This window comes from Hyperoodon ampullatus (genome assembly GCF_949752795.1).
Source record: "Hyperoodon ampullatus genome assembly, chromosome: 13".
Lineage (NCBI taxonomy): Eukaryota > Metazoa > Chordata > Mammalia > Artiodactyla > Ziphiidae > Hyperoodon > Hyperoodon ampullatus.
In genome coordinates, this window is record NC_136926.1 from 22,762,211 (window position 1) to 22,788,151 (window position 25,941).

Consider the following 25,941-nt stretch of genomic DNA (forward strand, 5'->3'; position numbering starts at 1 on the left):
CAACACAGAGGGAACCCAGCCCCACCCATCAGCAGTCAAGCAGATTACAGTTTTACTGAGCTCTGCCCACCAGAGCAACAGTCAGCTCTACCCACCACCAGTCCCTGCCATCAGGAAACCTGCCCAAGTCTCTTAGACAGCTTCATCCACCAGAGGGCAGACAAAAGAAGCAAGAAGAATTACAATCCTGCAGCCTGTAGAACAAAAACCACATTCACAGAAAGACAGACAAGACGAAAAGGCAGAGGGCTATGTACCAGATGGGGGAACAAGATAAAACCCCAGAAAAACAACTAAATGAAGTGGAGATAGGCAACCTTCCAGAAAAAGAATTCAGAATAATGATAGTGAAGATGACCCAGGACCTTGGAAAAAGAATGGAGGCAAAGATCAAGAAGATGCAAGAAATGTTTAACAAAGACCTAGAAGAATTAAAGAACAAACAAACAGAGATGAACAATACAATAAACTGAAATGAAAACTACACTAGAAAGAATCAATAGCAGAATAACTGAAGCAGAAGAATGGATAAGTGACCTGGAAGACAGAATGGTGGAATTCACTGCTGCAGAACAGAATAAAGAAAAAAGAATGAAAAGAAATGAAGACAGCCTAAGAGACCTCTGGGACAACATTAAACACAACAACATTCGCATTATAGGGGTCCCAGAAGAGGAAGAGAGAGAGAAAGGACCAGAGAAAATATCTCAAGAGATTATAGTCGAAAACTTCCCTAACATGGGAAAGGAAATAGCCACCCAAGTCCAGAAAGCACAGTGGGTCCCATACAGAATAAACCCAAGGAGAAACACATCAAGACACATAGTAATCAAATTGGCAAAAATTAAAGACAAAGAAAAATTATTGAAAGCAGCAAGGTAAAAACGACAAATAACATACAAGGGAACTCCCATAAGGTTAACAGTTGATTTCTCAGCAGAAACTCTATAAGTCAGAAGGGAGTGGCATAATATATACTTAAAGTGATGAAAGGGAAGAACCTACAACCAAGATTACTCTACCCAGCAAGGATCTCATTCAGATTTGATGGAGAAATCAAAAGCTTTACAGATAAGCAAAAGCTAAGAGAATTCAGCACCACCAAACCAGCTCTATAACAAATGCTAAAGGAATTTCTCTAAGTGGGAAACACAAGAGAAGAAAAGGACCTACAAAAACAAACCCAAAACAATTAAGAAAATGGTCATAGGAACATACATATCGATAATTACCTTAAACGAGAATGGATTAAATGCTCCAACCAAAAGACACAGGCTTGCTGAATGGATACAAAAACAAGACCCATATATATGCTGTCTACAACAGACCCATTTCAGACCTAGGGACACATACAGACTGAAAGTAAGGGGATGGAAAAAGATATTCCATGCAAATGGAAATCAAAAGAAAGCTGGAGTAACGATACTCATATCAGACAAAATAGACTTTAAAATAAAGACTATTACAAGAGACAAAGAAGGACTCTACATAACGATCAAGGGATCGATCCAAGAAGAAGATATAACAATTGTAAATATTTATGCACCCAACATAGGAGCACCTCAATACATAAGGCAAATACTAACAGCCATAAAAGGAGAAATCAACAGTAACACATTCATAGTGGGGGACTTTAACACCCCACTTTCACCAACGGACAGATCATCCAAAATGAAAATAAATAAGGAAACACAAGCTTTAAATGATACATTAAACAAGATGGACTTAATTGATATTTATAGGACATTCCATCCAAAAACAACAGAATACACATTTTTCTCAAGTGCTCATGGAACATTCTCCAGGATAGATCATATCTTGGGTCACAAATCAAGCCTTGGTAAATTTAAGAAAATTGAAATTGTATCAGGCATCTTTTCCGACCACAATGCCATGAGACTAGATATCAATTACAGGAAAAGATCTGTAATAAATACAAACACATGGAGGCTAAACAATACACTACTTAATAACGAAGTGATCACTGAAGAAATCAAAGAGGAAATCAAAAAAAACCTAGAAACAAATGACAGTGGAGACACGACGACCCAAAACCTATGGGATGCAGCAAAAGCAGTTCTAAGAGGGAAGTTTATAGCAATACAATCCTACCTAAAGAAACAGGAAATATCTCGAATAAACCTAAACTTGCACCTAAAGCAATTCGAGAAAGAAGAACAAAAAAACCCCAGGAGGAAAGAAATCATAAAGATCAGATCAGAAATAAATGAAAAAGAAATGAAGGAAACAATAGCAAAGATCAATAAAACTAAAAGCTGGTTCTTTGAGAAGATAAACAAAATTGATAAACCATTAGCCAGACTCATCAAGTAAAAAAGGGAGAAAACTCAAATCAATAGAATTAGAAATGAAAAAGGAGAAGTAACAACTGACACTGCAGAAATACAAAAGATCATGAGAGATTACTACAAGCAACTATATGGCAATAAAATGGACAACCTGGAAGAAATGGACAAATTCTTAGAAATGCACAACCTGCCAAGACTGAATCAGGAAGAAATAGAAAATATGAACAGACCAATCACAAGCAATGAAATTGAAACTGTGATTAAAAATCTTCCAACAAACAAAAGCCCAGGACCAGATGGCTTCACAGGCGAATTCTATCAAACATTTAGAGAAGAGCTAACACCTATCCTTCTCAAACTCTTCCAAAATATAGCAGAGGGAGGAACACTCCCAAACTCATTCTACGAGGCCACCATCACCTTGATACCAAAACCAGACAAGGATGTCACAAAGAAAGAAAACTACAGGCCAATATCACTGATGAACATAGGTGTAAAAATCCTCAACAAAATACTAGCAAACAGAATCCAACAGCACATTAAAAGGATCATACACCATGATCAAGTGGGGTTTATCCAGGAATGCAAGGATTCTTCAATATATGCAAATCAATCAATGTTATACACCATATTAACAAATTGAAGGAGAAAAACCATATGATCATCTCAATAGATGCAGAGAAAGCTTTCGACAAAATTCAACACCCATTTATGATAAAGACCCTGCAGAAAGTAGGCATAGAGGGAACTTTCCTCAACATAATAAAGGCCATATATGACAAACCCACAGCCAACATCGTCCTCAATGGTGAAAAACTGAAACCATTTCCACTAAGATCAGGAACAAGACAAGGTTGCCCACTCTCACCACTCTTATTCAACATAGTTTTGGAAGTGTTAGCCACAGCAATCAGAGAAGAAAAGGAAATAAAAGGAATCCAAATCGGAAAAGAAGAAGTAAAGCTGTCACTGTTTGCAGATGACATGATACTATACATAGAGAATCCTAAAGATGCTACCAGAAAACCACTAGAGCTAATCGATGAATTTGGTAAAGTAGCAGGATACAAAATTAATGCACAGAAATCTCTGGCATTTCTATACACTAATGATGAAAAATCTGAAAGTGAAATCAAGAAAACACTCCCATTTACCATTGCAACAAAAAGAATAAAATATCTAGGAATAAACCTACCTAAGGAGACAAAAGACCTGTATGCAGAAAATTATAAGACACTGATGAAAGAAATTAAAGATGATACAAATAGATGGAGAGATATACCATGTTCTTGGATTGGAAGAATCAACATTGTGAAAATGACTCTACTACCCAAAGAAATCTACAGATTCAATGCAATCCCTTCAAACTACCACTGGCATTTTTCACAGAACTAGAACAAAAAATTTCACAATTTGTATGGAAACACAAAAGACCCCGAATAGCCAAAGCAATCTTGAGAACGAAAAATGGAGCTGGAGGAATCAGGCTCCCGGACTTCAGACTATACTACAAAGCTACAGTCATCAAGAGAGTATGGTACTGGCACAAAAACAGAAAGATAGATCAATGGAACAGGATAGAAAGCCCAGAGATAAACCCACGCACATATAGTCACCTTATCTTTGATAAAGGAGGCAGGAATGTACAGTGGAGAAAGGACAGTCTCTTCAATAAGTGGTGCTGGGAAAACTGGACAGGTACATGTAAAAGTATGAGTTTAGAACGCTCCCTAACACCATACACAAAAATAAGCTCAAAATGGATTAAAGACCTAAATGTAGGGCTTCCCTGGTGGCGCAGTGGTTGAGAGTCCGCCTGCCGATGCAGGGGACACGGGTTCGTGCCCCGGTCTGGGAAGATCCCACATGCCGCGGAGCGGCTGGGCCCGTGAGCCATGGCCGCTGAGCCTGCGCGTCCGGAGCCTGTGCTCTGCAACGGGAGAGGTCGCAACAGAGAGGCCCGCATACCGCAAAAAAAAAAAAAAAAAAAAAAAAAAGACCTAAATGTAAGGCCAGAAACTATCAAAATCTTAGAGAAAAACATAGGCAGAACACTCTTCGACATAAATCACAGCAAGATCCTTTTTGACCCACCTCCTAGAGAAATGGAAATAAAAACAAAAATAAACAAATGGGACCTAATGAAACTTCAAAGCTTTTGCACGGCAAAGGAAACTATAAACAAGACCAAAAGACAACCCTCAGAATGGGAGAAAATATTTGCAAATGAAGAAACTGACAAAGGATTAATCCCCAAAATTTACAAGCAACTCATGCAGCTCAATAACAAAAAAAAAAAAACCCAATCCAAAAATGGGCAGAAGACCTAAACAGACATTTCTCCAAAGAAGATATACAGACTGCCAACAAACACATGAAAGAATGTTCAACATCATTAATCATTAGAGAAATGCAAATCAAAACTACAATGAGATATCATCTCACACCAGTCAGAATGGCCATGTTCAAAAAATCTAGAAACTTGTAATAAGTGCTGGAGAGGGTGTGGAGAAAATGGAACACTCTTGCACTGCTGGTGGGAATGTGAATTGGTACAGCCACTATGGAGAACAGTATAGAGGTTCCTTAAAAAACTATAAATAGGGCTTCCCTGGGGGCACAGTGGTTAAGAATCCGCCTGTCAATGCAGGGAACACGGGTTCGAGCCCTGGTCCGGGAAGATGCCACATGCCGCAGAGCAACTAAGCCCTTACGCCACAACTACTGAGCCTGCTCTCTGGAGACCGTGAGCCACAACTACTGAGCCCATGTGTCACAACTACTGAATCCTGTGCGTCTAGAGCCTGTGCTCCGCAACAAGAGAAGCCACCGCAATGAGCCCGCCACACCGCAAAGAAGAGTAGCCCCCAATCGCCACAACTAAAGAAAGCCCGCGCGCAGCAATGAAGACCCGATGCAGCAAAAAATTAAATAATTTTTTTAAATTAAAAAGTTAAAAAAACAGTATCTATACACATTTGAAAAAAACAGAGGCATGTGTAAACAAGTTATTTTATTTACTCAGTCTACAGATGGTCTACATATGAATTGAACCATGACCTCCCTTAGAATCCACAAAACAGTAGGAAGCAGTGATCAAGGTTTCCTTGCTACAGAGAATAAAAGGTTATGCTGGTTAACCAATTCTGCTGTTATCAGAAAAAACGTCTTGATAGCAACTACTCTATTGTTTTTGCCAGACATCTTTCAAAATGTGGTAGGCCTATACAAGCATACTTTGGTAACATTGCCGGTTCAGTTCCAGACCCCAGCAATAAATCAAATATCACAACAAAGCGAGTCACATGAATTTTCTGGTTTCCTAGTGCGTTTAGTGCGTTTTTCATGAATTTTCTGGTTTCCTAGTGCATTTAGAAGTCATGTTTACACTAAACTGTAGTCTATAAAGTGTGTAATAGGATTATGTCCAAAAATATATCTATATATACCTTAATTTAAAAATACTTTATTGCTAAAAATGGTAACCATTGTCTGAGCCTTCAGTGAGTGGTAATCTTTTTGCTGGTGGAGGGTCTTGCCTCAGTGTTGACGGCTACTGACTGATCAGGGTGGTGGTTGCTGAAGGCTGGGGTGGCCATGACAGTTTCTGAAAATAAGACCACAGTGAAGTTTGCCTCGTCAATTGACTCTTCCTTTCATGAACCATTTCTCTGTAGCACACAGTGCTGTTTGATAGCGTTTTACCCACAGTAGAACTGTCAAAATTGGAGTCAATCCTCTCAAACCCTGCTGCTGCTCTATCAACTAAGTTCATGTAATATTCTAAATCCTTTGTCACTTTCAACAACCTTCACAGCTTCTTCACCAGGAGTGGATTCTCAAGAAACCACTTTCTTCACTCATTTATAAGAAACACTCCTCATCTGTTAAAGTTTCATCATGAGATTGCTACAATCCAGTCACACCTTCAGGGTCCACTTCTAATTCTAGTTCTCTTGCCGTTTCTACCACATCTGCAGTTACTTCCTCCACTATCTTGAACCCCTCAAAGTCATCCACGTGGGTTGGAAGCAACTTCTTCTAAACTTTTTTTAATGTTGATATTTTGACCTCTTCCCACGAATCATGAATGTTCTTAATGGCATCCAGAATGGTGAATCCTTTCCAGAATGTTTTTCAATTTACTTTGCCCAGATCCATCATTAGAATCACCATCTATGGTGACTACAGCCTTAAGAAATGTATTTCATAAATAATAAGACCTAAAAGTCGAAATTACTCCTTGATCCATGGGCTGCAAAATGATGTTTTGTTAGCAGGCATGAAAACAACACTAATCTCCTTGTATATCTCCATCAGGGTGCTTGGGTGAACAAGTGCATTGTTAATGAGCAGTAATATGTTGAAAGGAATCTTTTTTTCTGAGCAGATCTCAACAGTGGGCTTAAAATATTCAGTAAACCGTGTTGTCAACAGATGTGCTATCATCCAGGCAGAGTAGATTTAGCATAATTCCTAAGGGCCCTAGGATTTCTTGAATAGTAAATAGCATTGGCTTCAACTTAAAGTCACTAGCTGCATTAGTCCCTAATAAGAGTCAGCCTGTCCTTTGAAGCTTTAAAGTCAGGCACTGACTTCTCTCTAGCTATGAAAGTCCTAGATGGCATCTTCTTCCAATAGAAGGCTGTTTCATCTACATTGAAAATCTACTGTTTAGTGTAGCCACATTCATTAATTATCTTAGCTAGATCTGGATAACTTGCCGAAGCTTCTACATCAGCACCTGCTGCTTCACCTTGCACTTTTATGTTATGGAGACAGCTTCTTTCCTTAAATCTCATGAGCCAACCTCTACTAGCTCAGACTTTTCTTCTGCAGCTTCCTCACCTCTCTCAGCCTTCACAGAAGCAAAAAGAGTTAGGGCCTTGCTCTCGATTAGGCTTTGGCTTAAGGGAATGCTGTGGCTAGCTTGATCTCTTATCCAGACCATTAAAACTTTCTTCATATCAGCAATAAGGCTGTTCTGCTTCCTTATCGTTTGTGTATTCACTGGAGCAGCACTTTTAATTTCCTTCAAGAACTTTTCCTTTGCATTCACAACTTGGATAACTGGCACAAGAGGCCTAGTTTTTAGCCTATCTCAGATTTTGCCATGCCTTCCTCACTAAGCTTAATCATTTCTAGCTTTCGATTTAAAGTGAAAGATTTGCAACTCTTCCTTTGATTGGACCACTTAGAGCCAACTGAAGGGTTTATTCATTGGCCTAATTTCAATACTATTGTGTCTCAGGAAATAGGGAGGCCCAAGGAGACAGAGATAGACAGGAGAACGGCCAGTGAGTGGAGCAAGTCAGGAAACACACAACATTTATCAATTAAGTTCTACATCTTATGTGGGCACAATTCGTGGTGCCCCAAAACAATCACAAGGGCTTCCCTGGTGGCGCAGTGGTTGAGAGTCCGCCTGTCGATGCAGGGGACACGGGTTCATGCCCCGGTCCGGGAAGATCCCACATGCCGCGGAGCGGCTGGGCCCGTGAGGCATGGCCGCTGAGCCTGCGCGTCCGGAGCCTGTGCTCCACAACGGGAGAGGCCACAACAGTGAGAGGCCCGCGTACCGCACAAAAAAAAAAAAACAAAACAATCACAATACTAACATCAAAGATCACTGATCACAGATCACCATAACAAATATAAAATTAATGAAAATTTTTGAAATATTGTGAGAGTTACCAAAATATGACACAGAGATACGAAGTGAGCAAATGCTGTTGGAAAAAAATGTCGCCGACAGACTTGCTCAATGCAGAATCGCCACAAGCCTTCAATTTGTAAAATATGCAATATCTGCAAAGTGCAATAAAGTGAAGCACAGTAAAATGAGGTATGCCCATACTTTAGCCAATGACAAAACTGCCAATATTTATATTAAGAGTAGATGTGCTTAAATAACTCATGATTTTGAAATGTAGTGGAAGCAACATGGCTTTCTTACTTCCAGTGGAAATAAAATTTAAAATGGCCCCTATGTTCAGGAATTACTGGATGCAATACTTTTACCTACCACTTTAGCTATTATTAAGATTCCAGGGCATTCTAAACTTGACTCTCTGAAATTTAAGGGAAATCACCTTGCTGATATTTCCGCAAGGAAAGCTGCCCTTAAAGGAACCAACAATAGCCAAACCTCTGTCATGGTCGAAAGGAATATTTCTCCAAATGATAACTTAGAAAAACTGGCTAGAGAAGCCCAACAATTGGCCTCAGAAAAAGAAAAACAAGATTGGAAACTCAACAACTGTTGACTTGATAAAAAGAGAAAGCTCTGGTTTGGACCAAATAACAACCAAGTCCTACCAGAGGCTCTAAAATTCCCAGTCCTCACCATTGTACACGCAATAAACCATTGGTCTACTGACAAAATGATAGCCTTCGTGAATCAATATTTGTAAGAAATCATTAATAAGGCCACCAAAAGTGCCTACCTCACTTGTCCCATTTATCTGAAGTACAACCCAGGGAAGCCTGTTCGTACTGCTCTCAGACATTTTAAACTGCCTAATGGACCATTTGAGGTCTGGCAAATGGATTTCATACAACTTCCTCTGTCTCATGGATATAAATATGTTTTAGTTATGGTCTGTATGTTATCACACTGGACTGAAGGCTTCCCTGGCAGACAGGCTACTGCCTCCTTTATGGCTAAAAAGTCCTTTTGGAAAAAATTATCCCTACCTAGGGAACGCCTCTCAAACTTCATAGTGATCCAGGAACCCATTTAATGGCCAGGTACTTCGACAAGTCTGTGCAGTTTGGCCAGTTTTATAATACTTTCACTGTGCTTACCACCCTCAATCCTCTGCTTTAGTCAAATGCACTAAGGGCTTTATTAAGACTCAACTGGAAAAATCTGTAGAGGCTCTCCAAATACCTTGGCCAGAAGCATTGCCATTGGTTCTCTTAAATCTTAGATCCACCCCTTTTGGAATTCATAAACTCTTACCCATTGAGATAGTCACAGGATGCCTAATGCACTTGGCTCCTGGTTCTTTTGATGCACAACTGATAAAAGGAGAGATACTCCAATATTGCAAAGGTACAATTGCTTATATTAAAAATAACCATGCTGGGCTTCCCTGGTGGCGCAGTGGTTCAAAATCCACCTGCCAATGCAGGGGACATGGGTTTGATCCCTGGTCCACGAAGATCCCACATGCCATGGAGCAACTAAGCCCGTGCACCACAATTACTGAGCCTGCGCTCTAGAGCCCGTAGGCCACAATTACTGAGCCTGCGTGCCACAATTACTGAAGCCCACATGCCTAGAGCCCGTGCTCTGCACCAAGAGAAGCCACCGCAATGGGAAGCCCACACACCACAACGAAGAGTAGCCCCCGCTCACAGCAACTATAGAAAGCCCATGTGCAGCAACGAAGATCCAATGCAGCCAAAAATAAATAAATAAATAATAAATAAATTTATTTTTTTAAAGTAGCATGTCATTAAATAAATAAGTAAATAAATAAAAATAAAAATAACCGTGCTTTGGTAGAGTAATCTTTTCATAGTGCACTCTCGGGAGACAAAATACTTAAGCATCACACCTTGAAACCTGAAGATTTCATCTACTGGAAAAGACACCTCCAGAAGAGCTCTCTTCAACCTCACTGCAGAGGCCCCTATCAGGTACTGCTAACCAACCCTTATACCACCAAACTTCAAGGAACAGACTCTTGGATTCATGTGACACACATAAAGAAAGCACCAAACCCTGAATGGACCTGCACCATCATCTGGTGATCTGAAAGTAAAGATTTCCTGGAATTGAAGCAGATGACATCTGATGAGACAGCTTTCCCAAGATATCTGGACCAAGCCTGTTGGAAGCTTGCCACCAAACCTTTGATGATAACATAGAACTTCAGATGATCTCCAGTGTCTGTGATCTTGATAACATATGGATTTTAGATTAAAAGTACCTGAGAGTTTTCCCTCCTAGCCCTCCTTGTTACTCAAATACGACATCATTAACTTTCCAATCTGTGCACTTTCCCTCCAACATGAGATACTACACCCAGGAAAGGTCCTTCCTGGCACTGAGGGACAAAAAGCCACTGAAACTAGAAAACCTGACTCTTGATAAAAGATGCTTTCAGAGAAAGATCTTGATCAAAAGGGAGAAATGTTAAAAATTAATAAACAGGGGGCTTCCCTGGTGGCGCAGTGGTTGAGAGTCCACCTGCCGATGCACGGGACACGGGTTCGTGCCCTGGTCTGGGAAGATCCCACATGCCGCGGAGCGGCTAGGCCCGTGAGCCATGGCCGCTGAGCCTGCGCGTCCGGAGCCTGTGCTCCGCAACAGGAGAGGCCACAACAGTGAGAGGCCTGCGTACCGCAAAAAAAAAAAAAAAAAAAAAAAAATTAATAAACAGAAACCTCAGTTAAACAGAGTTGGGAGACCAGGAAAGGGAGCTCCCATACCCTGTAACGATAGCAGAGCCCAACAGGAAGAGGAAAGGTTCCTCTTCTTTCCTGGCAAGGACACAACCACTGAAAAGCCATGGACTCCTTTACTACAGTCCTCCCAACTTCCTCTCTATAAAAGTGTTCTCCTTCCCTTGCCGTGCATGCTCACCATGGATGCCCACCCCAAACTGCAATTCTCTGCTGATCCCAAATAAACCCGTCTTTCCTGGAGAAATATCTGGCAGTCTATTTGTTTTAGGTCAACAATAGTAATAACAACAACAAAACACACACACACATCTAGCATTTATTTAGCACTTACTATGTGCCTGGAAGTGTTTTAAATAATATATATGTATTAATTCATTTAATCCTGACAACAACCCTGTAAAATAAGCAACGGTAGCATTCTCACTTTATGGATAGGACAATAAGGTGCAGATCTCATGCTTTTGACACTACATATGCTACAATGCCATGACACACAACTCTCTAAATTTAAGGCAGCCTTTGAAATGCAACACTTAAGCACAACTTGCTTACATGCTTTTTAAAGTTCATATCTGGACTTGCAGCTATAAGGGAAATAATTTTCTCACATATGGAGTGATTTTTTAAGACTCTTGGTTGAGAACATCTGACCTGACAACACACACAGGACAAAATGGGTAGAAAATCAGGCAATGAAATCATCTTCCACACTGCAAAATAAAACTACTACCTTCACTATTGTCCCATTCAGAAATCAAAAGTAAGGTAATTCATGGTAGGTATACACAATTTATTTTATAAATTATGGTTTCTGTTTACTGAAGCTCAAAAATATCTTGGGCTGAGAATATAAAATTTAAGAGTTCGTTATCCTTAATAGTAAATACATGTCTTACATACAAACTTTGTATAAGTGGAAATTTAATAAAAGTAACTTTTATTTTCTGCAGTATTGTTAAACATAATATGTGTTTTTAGTGTCATGATTTTTAAAGGCCAATGTTAAAATACTGCTGTATCTAAACTCACTATGAACAAAAAGTGATAAAACACACAAGAAACAAAACTTTTTTTAAATGTCTGAGCCAAATTGACACAAATTCACTTTCACAACTCCCTCTATAAAATCAATCAAAATGCTATGACAATGGTGGGAAACCAACCACATTTTGAAAAAAATTAACTACCAAACACATCGACTAATTCTATCTCTTCCAACTTCAACTAGAAATAAATATGTACTCTAAAGTAGAAGAGTAATCGTATTTCTCAATATCTGCCAATTTGTTTACAACCCATCTCACAAAGGATAAAAATTTTAAATCCTTCTCTAAATAGCTTTGAGTTCACAAAGAGACATGACTTAAAACAAAGCAGTATAGGGAATTCCCTGGTGGTCCAGTGGTTAGGACGCAGCGCTTTCACTGCCGGGACCGGGGTTCAATCCCTGGGTGGGGAACTGAGATCCCACAAGCTGTGCAGTGCAACAAAAACAAACAAACAAACAAAAAAGCAGTGTAAAACTGTCTAGACATTCAATTATTTCAACTTTTTCCTTCAAGAATAAGGAAAAGCTCAAAAATTGATATTTATTAAGCAAATACTTACATTTTACTCTCACAGGAAATTCAAATGAAGAATATATTTCTGGAATCCATTTTTTTTTAAACAATCAAAAACTTCTTTCAGGAAACTAAAATTATACGTTAATTTCACAAACCTGACCTTGGGCTAAAATTCTGAATCAATAAATGACTTACAGGGCTTCCCTGGTGGCGCAGTGGTTGAGAGTCCGCCTGCCGATGCAGGGGACACGGGTTCGTGCCCCAGTCCGGGAAGATCCCACATACCGCGGAGCGGCTAGGCCCGTGAGCCATGGCCGCTGAGCCTGCGCGTCCGGAGCCTGTGCTCCGCAACGGGAGAGGCCACAACAGTGAGAGGCCCGCATACCGCAAAAAAATAAATGAATAAATAAAATAAAATAAATGACTTATAGTATTAATTTTGCTTTGGTTTTAAGTTAACAACTTTTAATTTGTATTATAAAGACTGATTCCCTTCATCAATAAACAAGGAAGATACAAGCTATGATTTTATTTTATAATTCCTTTTATTTCAGAGATGCATATGAAATTAGAATCATTCCTCTACTATCTTAAAAACTATTATTTTTATATAGACTCATTTCGTTTAATACTTTTCTTCATTATCTGGTTTAATTCCCATTATTCATTCAAGAAACATTGATGTCAGGTACTTCATTAAGCATTAGTTTAATAAACAGCTTTTATAATTTTAAATACTTAAAAATAAACTGCTTACATTGTAGTTAATTTTATCTTTTGATTGATAAAATGAAAGAATAAACTTAGTATCAAGTACTCATTCTTTGGCTCTATCATCATTATAGGGACTCAAATTCCAGAATACTGTGCCAACATAACCTTAAACCCCACAATGAAAACTAGATTTTAACAAAATATCCAGGGGAATTCCTATACTGCTGTTCTGCAACAAGTCTAACATTCAGTAGCAAAAGTTCTAATTGATGACTATATCCTTAATGATCATTCAAATCAAAGATAGTCTAGGGCAATGGTTAAGAACGTAGACTCCAGAGCCAAACTACTAAATTAGAATGCAGGGCAACTCAGCTTCCTAACTGTTGAGCTTGAGTAAGTTACTACTTAGTAACCTTGCTGTATCTCAGTTTCCTCATGTGTAAAACAGTGATAACGATAGTAACTACCTCATAAGATAGTTGTGAGGATTAAATGAGTTAATTTATGTAAAGGACTTAGAAGAGTGCTTAACACATAGTAAGCATAACATGTTACTGATAATAATCTGAAACCAACAAACCTTATACTTATGGAAGGAACACTGCCTACACACAGTACTCTATAATTTACATGGTTCTTCCAAATATACCTAACAAAAATTTTATTTTTTTATGAAATATATTTGGAATTTATGATCAATTTCCTGAACAATTTTTATAAATGGCTTTCATAAATCTTTGTGGCGATTAAGAAGCAATGAATTTGGGACGTCCCTGGTGGCACAGTGGTTAAGAATCCACCTGCCAATGTAGGCGACACGGGTTCAAGCCCTGGTCTGGGAAGATCCCACAGCCAACAGAGCAGCTAAGCCCATGCAACACAACTACTGAGCCTGCGTGCTGCAACTACAGAGGCCCGCACACCTGGAGCCCGTGCTCTGCAACAAGAGAAGCCACCACAATGAGAGGCCCACACACCGCAACAGAGTGGCCCCCGCTCTCTGCAACTAGAGACAGCCCGCGCGCAGCAACAAAGACCCAACGCAGCCAAAAATAAAATAAAGAAAGAAGCAATGAATTTAAGAAGAGCATTATTTGACAGTGGAGCAACTTTCAAAAATCCTGTTTCTACATAAGCTAAAACCATAAGGATCCAAGACAGCACTCTACACAAAAACATTACATACAGAACAAAAGCATTTGTGGCAGTGTTTTTGGTACTTTTTTAGTACCCTCAGGAAATTGTGCAATTCCCTGTCAGATACTTTTCCCAAGGACAAGAAACTACACACAGAACCAAATGTCCAATAAAGGTGCCTGAATTCCAAAATTATATTAGTAGCATGCAAATTCCTGAGAGGGAAATGGGAATGACCAACTAACTCCAAAATAAAAGGTACTGTTTCAACCTAAGTGTTTGCCCTTATTAAATATACACTCTTCAGTATCAAACTGCACTAACAAAATTTCAGGAAACTAAGCTCTTAGTAAAAGACGGTCACAGGGTTAAGTCTTATGGAGTTGATGGCTTCCTCTGCTCTACAACTTGGCATAATATCTCATAAGCACATGGAGGTTAACATGCTTGCATTAAAAATGTTGTCATGGGCTTCGCTGGTGGTGCAGTGGTTGAGAATCCACCTGCCAATGCAGGGGACGCAGGTTCAGGCCCTGGTCCGGAAGGATGCCGCATGCCGTGGAGCAGCTGGGCCCGTGCACCACAACTACTGAGCCTGCACTCTGGAACCCACGAGCCACAACTGCTGAGCCCACATACCACAACTGCTGGAGCCCACATGCCTGGAGCCCGTGCTCCACAACGGGAGAGGCCACCGTAATGAGAGGCCCACGCACCACAGGGAACAGTGGCCCCCGCTCACCGCAACTAGAGAAAGCTGCACACAGCAATGAAGAACCAACACAGCCAAAAATAAATAAATAAATTTATAAAAATGTTGTCACTTATAGACCTGTGTTTTCTGATAAGATTTTCATTGTTTTTGCTCTTACATTTAGGTCTTTGATTTATTTTGAGTTAATTTTTGTGTATGGTGTGAGGTAGGGGTCCAAATTCATCATTTTGCACGTGGATATCCAGTTGTCTGTTGTCCAGCAACATTGACTGAAAAGACCATTCTTTCCCCCATTTAATGGTCTTCACACCATTGTTGAGAATCAGTTGGCCATAAATGTGAGGATTTATTTCTGGACTCTCAATTCCATTGACCTGTGTTATTCTTAAGCTAGTATCACATTGTCTTGATTACTGTTGCTTTATAGTAGATTTTGCTTTTTTTTTTTGCAGTATGCGGGCCTCTCACTGTTGTGGCCTCTCCCGTTGCAGAGCACAGGCTCTGGACGCGCAGGCTCAGTGGCCATGGCTCACGGGCCCAGCCGCTCCGCGGCATGCGGGATCCTCCCGGACCGGGGCACGAACCTGTATCCCCTGCATCGGCAGGCGGACTCCCAACCACTGTACCACCATGGAAGCCCTATAGTAGATTTTGAAATTGGGAAGTGTTAGACCTCTAAGTTTGTTCTTTTTCAAGATTGTCTTGGCTATTCTGGGTACCCTGCATTTCCATATGGATTTTAGGATCAGCTTGTCAATCTCTGCAAAAAAGGCAGATGGGATTTTGATAGGTATTGCACTTAACCTGTACATCATTTGGGGGAGTACTGCGATATTAACACTGTTAAGTCTTCTAGTCCATGAACTTAGGATGTCAAGATTAGACTTATTATTTTAAAACCACATTCCTTAAACTGCCCAGTCCAACTGCTAAAATAAAACAACCAAGAAAAATACCTTCAGCCCCAAAGAACTGAATCCATTCCAGCTTTACTTGATGCTGCAGAGTTCAATCACAAAAGAAAGAAAGGTCACACAAGAGATCCCAATAATAATTTTTAGAATGTTTGTCCTTTAAACTTAATAATTACCCTCTTCTCTCATCTCCACTTGCTCCTACTTTCTATTTATTTGGATGATTCTTTTCCAATGTCTTTTCTTTTAACCTATTCTTACTTGCCCCTCTTCATCTTCAAAAATCATTTTTTCTTACATCTATAATCTAAAAATGGGCACCAATGGCTTTCTATATGCATGATTTGGCAAAATATAAGTATCAAGGTTTCTGACTTTCCTTTTATGATGACTGACAGAGGGAAATAATAATCATAGTAAGTTTCATCTTCATCAAAGTGATGTTCTTTATGCGATTCTGGAAGTGCTGAGAATACTGATAAGAAAATTTTCCTACCATTTTCTGAACTAAGTCCACAGTAAGTTGAAACACTAGTATGGCAATTTTTGAACTTCTACTATGGCAAACTTAGCCAGTGACAGCATGGCAATGCCAGATATATAATCATGAAAAGGAAAACCATATACAATAAGATGCCTTCCATATTTAACAGTCACAGCTAAACTTTCTTTTCACTCTTGCAAAGCTACAACAGAGTCAGGTTTGCTGTTTTACTTAGACCACCTGCTATTTCTTAGCAATCCGTTCTTTATCCACAACATAGTACCACATCCTCATTACAAACAGTTATTTGTCAGCTAGAATCTCAACAACTCACATTTCAGATTACTGCAATTTAACCTTACACTATTAATTACTAAATGATGCATGTTCTCCAGACTGAAATTTCCTCTCCTAGAGGTAATATAGCCATGAGAGAAAAAGGGGGTTTTTGGTAGTGGTCACAGTAAAGGCAGTTGGAGCCATACTATGACACCTGCTTCCCCTCTTTTACTGTTCTACTCTCTAGTTACTGTTACTGCTTGTTCATTCTCCCAATACTACTTTTGACCTCTAGTAAAAGGGACTAGTCTCTGATCTCTAGTTAAAGAATAGAAGGATATTATAACTGCTTTCTGTATCTCAACAGCAAGAAAATATTAATGATAAAACAAGCCTTATATCGCAACATTAAGTAGACATTACCAGTGGTATAATCTAGCTAAAATATTTAACTTGGATCCATCAAGTCTTTTAGTTTACAGGAAAAGAAACAAGATAAATGGCACCACATGGAAGCTACCAGACAAATCCAGAAGTTAACTGCAGGACAACTGGTTTGGTCCCCCCAGTGACTCAGAATCACGAAAAAAGGGACCATGCTACGTTAAAAGAAACTTAAGTGACATTAATTAAGGCATGATCCTGGATTAGATACTGATTTTGACATAACAGCTTCAAAGAACATTCTTAGATAGGCAAAAAAAAAATTTATTTATTTATTTATTTATTTATGTATTTATTTTTGGCTGTGTTGGGTATTCATTGCTGAGTGCGGGTATTCTTTAGTTGCGTTGAGCCAGGGCTACTATTCATTGCGGTGCACGGGCTCACTGCAGTGGCTTCTCTTGTTGTGGAGCACAGGCTCTAGGGCACAGGCTCAGTAGTCGTGGCGCACGGGTTTAGTTGCTCTGCGGCATGTGGGATCTTCCTGGACCAGGGCTCGAAGCCATGTCCCCTGCACTAGCAGGCGGATTCTTAAGCACTGCACCACCAGGGAAGCCCCATAGGCAAAATTTTTAATATTGTCTGAGAATTTATTAAGAGGAAAATTTACTTAAATGGAAAGTTGGTGGGGAGGGGGGTCACTGCCTGAAAAAAAGGGTTTCAAAACAGTATCTAGGGCTTCCCTGGTGGCGCAGTGGTTGAGAGTCCGCCTGCTGATGCAGGGGACACGGGTTCGTGCCCCGGTCCGGGAAGATCCCACATGCCGCGGATCGGCTGGGCCCGTGAGCCATGGCCACTGAGCCTGTGCGTCCGGAGCCTGTGCTCCTCAACGGGAGAAGCCACAACAGTGAGAGGCCAGTGTACCGCAAAAAAAAAAAAAAAAAAAAGTATCTATATAATGTTCACCATACAATCCAGCAATCCCACTCCTAAATACTTACAATATATATATATGTGTGTGTGTGTCTGTCTGTATGTCTTATAAAACACACAAAGACTTGTACGTGAATGTTCATAGTAGCTCTATTCACAATCACTAAAAACCAGAAAAAAACCCAAATGTTCATCGACTAGCGACTGGATAGCAAATTGCAGGACACATACATTGGAGCAGTACTCAGTAATAAAAAGGAAAAGTCTTCTACAACTTTTACTGACTGTGATGGTGATTATACAACTATACATATTTGTCAGAACTCATACAACTATACACTTAAAGTTGATAAATTTTATTTTTTATAAATTATACCTAAATAAAGATGATTTTAAATATAATTAGAAGTAAAGACATTTTGTGCAGTCTTATTTTAGTTAAAATACCTATATACATTTGTCAGTATGTGTGCAAATATTGTTATATAGAAAGATGTACAGAAAAAGTTCCAGAAAGTTATGTATTAAGGTATTAATAGTAGTAATCACTGTATTAATAATTTTACAGGAGGGGGGTATTTTTGCTTGTCTTATGTTTTCTAATTTTATACCATGCACACATGCAGTTTTTGTAATAATAAAAGGCTGTGTGTGTGGTTTTTTTTTAAATACAGACACTTTGATTTAAAATTTTCTTGGGCTTCCCTGGTGGCGCAGTGGTTGAGAGTCCGCCTGTCGATGCAGGAGACACGGGTTCATGCCCCAGTCCAGAAAGATCCCACATGCCGCAGAGCGGCTAGGCCCATGAGCCGTGGCCACTGAGCCTGCACATCCGGAGCCTGTGCTCCGCAACAGGAGAGGTCTCAAGAGTGAGAGGCCCGCCTCCCGCAAAAAAAATAAAAAATAAAAAAATAATAAAATGAAATGAAATAAAATGAAATAAAATAAAATAAAATAAAATAATAAAATAAAATTTTCTTATAGGGACTTCCCTGGTGGCACAACGGTTAAGAATCCGCCTGCCAATGCAGGGGACACAGGTTCGAGCCCTGGTCCGGGAAGATCCCACACGTCTCGGAGCAACTAAGTCCATGTGCCACCACTACTGAGCCTGCGCTCTAGAGCCCACAAGCCACACCTACTGAGCCCGCGTGCCACACTACTGAAGCCCACGCAACTAGAGCTCATATCTGCAACGAGAAGCCACCACAATGAGAAGCCACCACAATGAGAAGCCCGTGCTCTGCAACGAGAAGCCCGCGCACCACAACGAAGAGTAGCCCCCCGCACACTACAACTAGAGAGAAAGCCTGTGCGCAGCAATGAAGACCCAACACAGCCATAAATAAATAAATAAATAAATTTTTCTTATAGAAATGTCTGTGAGATCAATCTGTGGATCTGTGGGTTATAAATTTAATTATAATTGTGATTCTGAAGGTAAGTTTATATTGTTTAAATAATATTTACAGTATAAGCAATTATTTTCTTTGGTTCATAGTGAATACACATTCAATGAACATGATATGTTACAAGCATCATATCTGCATTATATTGTTGTCTCTGGTTTCCTCCTGCACAAAATAGCAATCTACTCCAGCTACTGAAGAAGCACCAAAATAAAAATAATACTATTAAATTTCAATTCAAACATCAGGCTTTGTCTCTAAGAGTTTTTTAAAAACAGCAATCATTTTATGGCTGAGTAATATTCCATTGTATATATGTGCCACATCTTCTTTATCCATTCATCTGTCAATGGACACTTAGGTTGCTTCCATGTCCTGGCTATTGTAAATAGTACTGCAGTGAAGGTGGATAGACCTAGAGTCTGTCATACAGAGTGAAGTAAGTCAGAAAGGGAAAAACAAATACCATATGCTAACACATATATATATGGAATCTAAAAAAAAAAAAATGGTTCTGACGAACCTAGGGGCAGGACAGGAATAAAAACGCAGACGTAGAGAATGGACTTGAGGACACAGTGAGGGGGAAGGATAAGCTGGGATGAAGTGAGAGAGTAACAGTGATATACATACACTACCAAATGTAAAATAGATAGCTAGTGGGAAGCAGCTGCATCACACAGGGAGATCAGCTCAGTGTTGTGTGACCACCTAGAGGGGTGGGATAGAGAGGGTGGGAGGGAGATGCAAGAGGGAGGGGATATGGGGATATATGTATACATATAGCTGATTCACTTTGTTATACAGCAGAAACTAACACAACATTGTAAAGCAATTAGACTCCAATAAAGATGTTAAAAAAAATAGCAATCATTCAAAAGAAGCAAGAATTGTAATCAACAAACTTAATGAAAAAATACTGCTTCTGCTTTTAGTAAAAATAAGTAGTAAAAGAACAGGACATTAATAAGAACTATGGGGTAAGAGCAAACAGCTTTCAGTTATACTTTTATTATTTTTAATAATACATACAAATACGTTGTCAAATATCGTATAGAGCAGCCTAGATTTAGCAGCCTTTTACAATACAACTGTGTGGTGTGAAAGACTCTTTCACTGTTCCTCAAACACTCACAGGGATTTCTGGGGTCACAGAAAAGTGACGGGGACAGGAAGAGGTTTGAGGTTTGAGGTTTTTGTTTTGTGGGGGGAGGGTTTGGTGTTTGTTTGTTTTGGTCTGAGTTTTAGGTTTGTTTATTTTGGGGGGGAGGGATTTTTTTTTTTTTTTTTTTTTTTTTTTTGGTTTGGCAGTTTTGTTTGCTTTGGGGCTTGCTTTTAAATAGAGTTAATTAGCAAAAGAAGATAAACAACAAAGTACCAAATCCCTACCACATGCAAGGCATTGTTCTAAATATCTACCTACATTATCTTTTACTTAACAATTCTTTGAGATGGATATTACTGTCCCATTATACATATGAGAACACTGGATATATAACACTTAAGATTTGTCAAAAACTCAACTAGTAAGTAGCAGAGCCAAAACTTAGAGATATGAACCTGGATTTGCATCCATACTTGAGCTTTCAAAGACCATTCTTCCTCACTATTTTCGAGGAAAGATCTGAAACAGAAAATTGGAACAGACTACCACTAAATGATGAAGCTAAAAGATATATCCAAAACTCAACTGTATTTTTTCTATACACTAGCACGAGCTAGTGATGAACAATGATGTGAAATGAAATGTTAAAAACAGTACCATGTACAACAGCATCTAATAGAATAAAATAAATACTTAGATAAATTTTTGGAAGAAATGTAAGACTTGGGCCTGAAAACTATAAAACATCATTGAAAGGACAGATTAAACACAATCTCTATAAAAATCCCAGCTACTCTTGGGCAGAAATTGATAAGCTGATCCTAAAATCCATATGTAAGGGACCCAGAAAAGTCAAAACAGTCTTGAAAAAGAACAAAGTTATAGAACTTACACTTAATTTCAAAACCTATTACAAAGCTACTGTAACCAAATAGTGTTGTACTGGCATAAGGATAGGCAATAGAATAAGGTTGAGAATCCAGAAAAAAACCTAACACATATTCAGCTGATTTTTCAATAAGGGTGCAAACACCACCCAATGGGATAAGAACAGTCTTTTCAATATATAGTGCTGGGACAACTGGATCACAATATGCAAAAGAATGAAGTTGGACCACTGCCTTACACCATATGCAAAAATTAACTCAAAATGGATTGACGACCTAAATATAAGAACTAAAAACATAAAATTCTTAGAAGAAAGCAAAGGGGTAAACCTTCATGACCTTGAATTTGGCAACAGATTCTTAGATATGACACCAAAAGCATGAGCAACAAAAGAACTTCATCACAATTAAAATGTTTTTTGCAACAAAGGACACTGTCAAAAAAGTTAAAACACAACCTACAGAATGGGAGAAAACATTTGCAAATCATATATCTAATTTAGTATCCAAAATATTTTTAAACTCCTACAATTCAATAATAAAAAGACAAATAACCCAATTAAAAATTGGACCCCCCCCCCAAAATGGACAAAGGATTTGAACAGAAATTTCTCCAAAGATATACAAATGGCCAATAAGCACACACACAAAAATATGCCCAACATCATTAGTCATCAAGGAAATGCAAATCAAAATTGCAATAAGATACCATTTAACACCTACTAGGATGGCTAAGTTAAAAAGACAAACCATGGGACTTCCCTGGTGGCGCAGTGGTTAAGAATCTGCCTGCCAATGCAGGGGACATGGCTTCGATCCCTAGTCCGGGAAGATCCCACATGCCGCGGAGCAACTAAGCCTGTGAGCCACAAATACTGAGCCCGGGTGCCACAACTACTGAAGCCCACACGCCTAGAGCCGGTGCTCCACAACAAGAGAAGACACTGCAATGAGAAGCCTGCGCACCACAACGAAGAGTAGCCTCCGCTCGCCACAACTAGAGAAAGCCAGTGGGCAACAATGAAGACCCAACACAGCCAAAAATAAATAAAATTAAAAAAAAAAAAAAGACAAACCAATAACAAGTACTGGCAAGACTGTAAAACTCATACACTGCTGGTGGGAATGCAAAATGATGCAATGACTTAGGAAACAGTTTTTCAACTCTTCAAAAGGTTAAAATAGAGTTACCATATAACCCAGCAATTGGGATATGCCCAAGAGAAATGAAAACATATGTCCACACTAAAGCTTGTACACAAATGTTCATAGCAGCATCATTCATTATAACCAAAAAGTGTTGGGGGGGAACCTATGTCTATCAATGCATGAAAAGATACAATGTGGTATATCTGTTCAATTAAGTATTATTCAGCTATAAATAAATGATACAGGTACAACATGGCTAAACCTCAAAAACACTGATAAGTGAAAGAAGCCAGTCACAAAAAGACCACATATTGTAAGATTAATTGTATCTCAACAAAGCTGGGGTTTTTTAAGACACTTTAAAAAAAAAAAGTCATGGGGATGCACAGCATGGTGACTATAGAACTATAACACTGTATTGTATATTTGATTGTTGCTAAAAGAGTAGATCTTAAAAGCTCTCATCACAAGAAAAAAATCTGTAACTATGTATGGTAATGGATGTTAACTAGACTTACTGTAATGATCACTTTGTAATATACATAAATATCAAATCATTATGTTGTACACCTGAAACTAATGTTACATGTCAATTATATTGATATCTCAATTAAAATAAGGAATTTTTAAAAAGACATGTGCATGAACTACAAAAATGAAACGCTGAGAGAAAAAAAAGCACCTAATTTTCAATTTTTCTTCTTCACATGCATATTCCTAAAATTTTGTCTTCGTATACATTCATATTTTGTCCATGAACAACTACTGAAATTAAATCAAGTACTGAAATTCAAAAAACATGAAAAAAAAGCTCCTGAAATATCAAATAACTTTCAAACAATTCTACTTCAGCATTGACTCTGAACTAAACATAAATCTCAATTTCAAAATACCACATAAAAATTACAAATACTCAGAGGTTTAAGCAAATTGCCAGCTTTTCTGAATAAACAGTAATTCAGATTTGCTTTGATGAAAATGTAAATATTTACCTGCCTGAAAAGAACAAAATCCTATAAGCCTAGTGTTCCCAAATGATGAAAAGAAAGAAAAATGTAATTTTTTAATTCAGAATTTAGTTTCAGAATTAATTTTAACCTAGCTAGGATTATACATAGTTGATGGTTTACACTAAGCAAAGTATACCCTGTTTTTGCCTAAAATATACTGAAAACAAGGCATTTATAAACAGTTACAAAAGTTAAGTTGGGACTGAGAAAAATCACATCATACAGTAAATGTGACAGAGATAATAACTTCAAAAAGCTCCTGAAAATACAAGAACTCCTATTTTGGAAACTCCCTAAGTCATTTAGTCTTTCTACAAATATTTACTGACCATCTACCATGTGCTAAGCACTGCGCCTGATACCAGGATGCCATGGTGAGCAATGAACAGATCAGGTCCCTGCTCGCAGGAAGCTTACACTAAAACAGTGCTTGTCAAATGTGCCTGATATAATCACTCAAGAACTTGTTAAAAATTCAAAATCTGCTCCTCTTCTTTGGAGAGTCTGAGTCCGTGGGCCTGGGGTGAGTTATGACGCCTGTATATTTATCAAGCGCTCCAGATTATTCCTATGCCCTGGCTGTTTAGGGAGTCCGATGCTCGGCGGCATCCCATCCCATCCAGCCGGAGCCACACCTCCGAAGTCCATTTCACTCAACTTCCTTCACCCTGACCGATAAATACCCCAAACACACCACCACGCTGAGATGGATGTAAAGCATTCCAAAATCACTCTGTGCTGAGACACCGACAGACTTGCTTCCTTCCGGGAACGGACAGCTCACTGCCTTAGATTCCACCTGGGGCTGTCTGCACCTGAGCCTCCCGGGGCTGCGCCGACACCTGTCTCCTAGCTGCTGCGGTCTACCTCTCCCGTGGGCCCGAGTCACGGGCAGCCACCGCCCAGCGGGGACGGAGGCAAGGGATTGGCACCGCGCGCATTAGGCGCCGACTGTATACGGCCCCCCGTGCGCGCACACACACTCCCGCGGAAACTGAGGTGGGCAGGCAACAGACCGGGTCCCGCTGCCGAGCGGCTCGAGGCAGGGCTCGAACCCGGACGACAGGGCGGGTTCCGCCTCGCGGGCGCTCGTCAGCCGCCGAGGCCCGGCCCGGCTCGCACCGACGGAGTTTCACAAAGAAAGTCTCCCGGCCCGCGCCCCTCACGCACTCACCGGAGGCGGCGCCGGCGGTGACTCAGGCTCCCACCGCCTACGACTCCTTGCCGGGGTCGACCCCGGGGTGGGCTCGAGCGCCGGCGGCGGCGACTGCTCCATCTCCGCGGGGCCCGGGCCGCGTCCGCCTCGAGCTAACGGTCCCGCCAGCTAGGCGCGCGCGCCGGCCCCGCGCGCCATGTTCCCGCCGTGCCGCGCGCCGCCGCGGCGACCCCCACACACCCCCACACACCCAACACCGCGCACGCGCGCATCGCCGCGCCCGCTCCCCGCGCGCCTCCGCTAGTCCCCCCGACCGCGCAAGCGCGCACTCGCCGCGCCCCCTCCCCGCGCGCCCCGCCTCGCGCCCTCTGGAGCCGGCCGCTGTTCCCAGCGTTGCGCCCACCCCCTCTGCGCCGTCCTGCCGGGCCAGAGAGCTCGCCGTTCCGGGCTGGGCGCCGCCGCCTGCCGCACTGCGGACGACGCCAGACCAGACCCCTCGGCACTGCCCTTTTTGCTTCACCTACTTGGGCTTGAGGAGATGGTCCAAGCCAAGAGGGAATTATCCCAAGAAGTCCCGGGGGAAGACGCCGCTAAGGTGATGAGAGCCCCATCGCGAAGGTGTGTGAGCACGTGCGCCAGCCTAAGTAGCACAGTTGATGTCCATGTCCCTGGAAAGCCGGACTCAATGGAGAATCCGAGTTCGAGTCCCGCATCTCCACTCACCTTTGCCTGATTAAGGTCAGGTCTCCAGGAGCCTGTTTCTCCTTAATCGGGAACGTCCAGCAAGTTAGGAGGACTTGAAATAATCCAGATAAAATGTCAACACCGCACCTAGTGCTCACCAAATGGTAATCCGGTGACAAGACCTCTTAAGTAATTTTGTTTTATGGTAACCAAGGGGCCTTGAAAAAGGACATTTCGGTTCAAGTCTTGCCTCCGGTTCTTGCAAACTGGGAAACCTTGAACAGGTCGCTTGACAGACCCAGAGAGCCTTGATCTCTAAATCTGCAAAGGGAGGAGCGGCAGTAATACTTCACGGGGTTGAGGTGAGCTTTCCGATGAGGCACACACCTCTCTGAGCACAATGCCTGGCACACACCAAGCTATCCAAGCTTCAGTGGTATAATTCCAGCCCTATCTTCCAAGACTCCTAAAGTTTAGTGAAGGGGGCTCTGCTCCCAAACCCTGTGGTATAATTAGCTGGGAGGGGGCTCGCTCAACCTTGGGGCTGGAGGGACTTAGTTCCCACATCTTCACTTTCCATTCTCTGCCCCAAACCTCTCTGGAAACCCTAAAGTTGGCACAAAAACAACAGCAGAGAATGTTTTCACTTGTAAAAAGAAAAGAAGAAGAGTGCCTGAGGGTCTCCT

General features: G+C 40.6%; 1 protein-coding gene across 2 annotated transcripts in view; it reads right to left on the bottom strand.

Moving 5' to 3' along the window:
• Positions 1-24,691, bottom strand: part of TTC28 (tetratricopeptide repeat domain 28) — a gene marked incomplete at both ends in the record, with an annotated part of 616,677 nt that extends 591,986 nt beyond the window's left edge. For both annotated transcript variants that reach the window (XM_079717073.1, XM_079717072.1), the window contains one exon: positions 24,590-24,691. In XM_079717073.1, coding sequence (XP_079573199.1) covers positions 24,590-24,691 — 102 coding nt within the window. The remainder of the gene's footprint in view (positions 1-24,589) is intronic.
• Between the last annotated feature and the right edge of the window lie 1,250 nt (positions 24,692-25,941).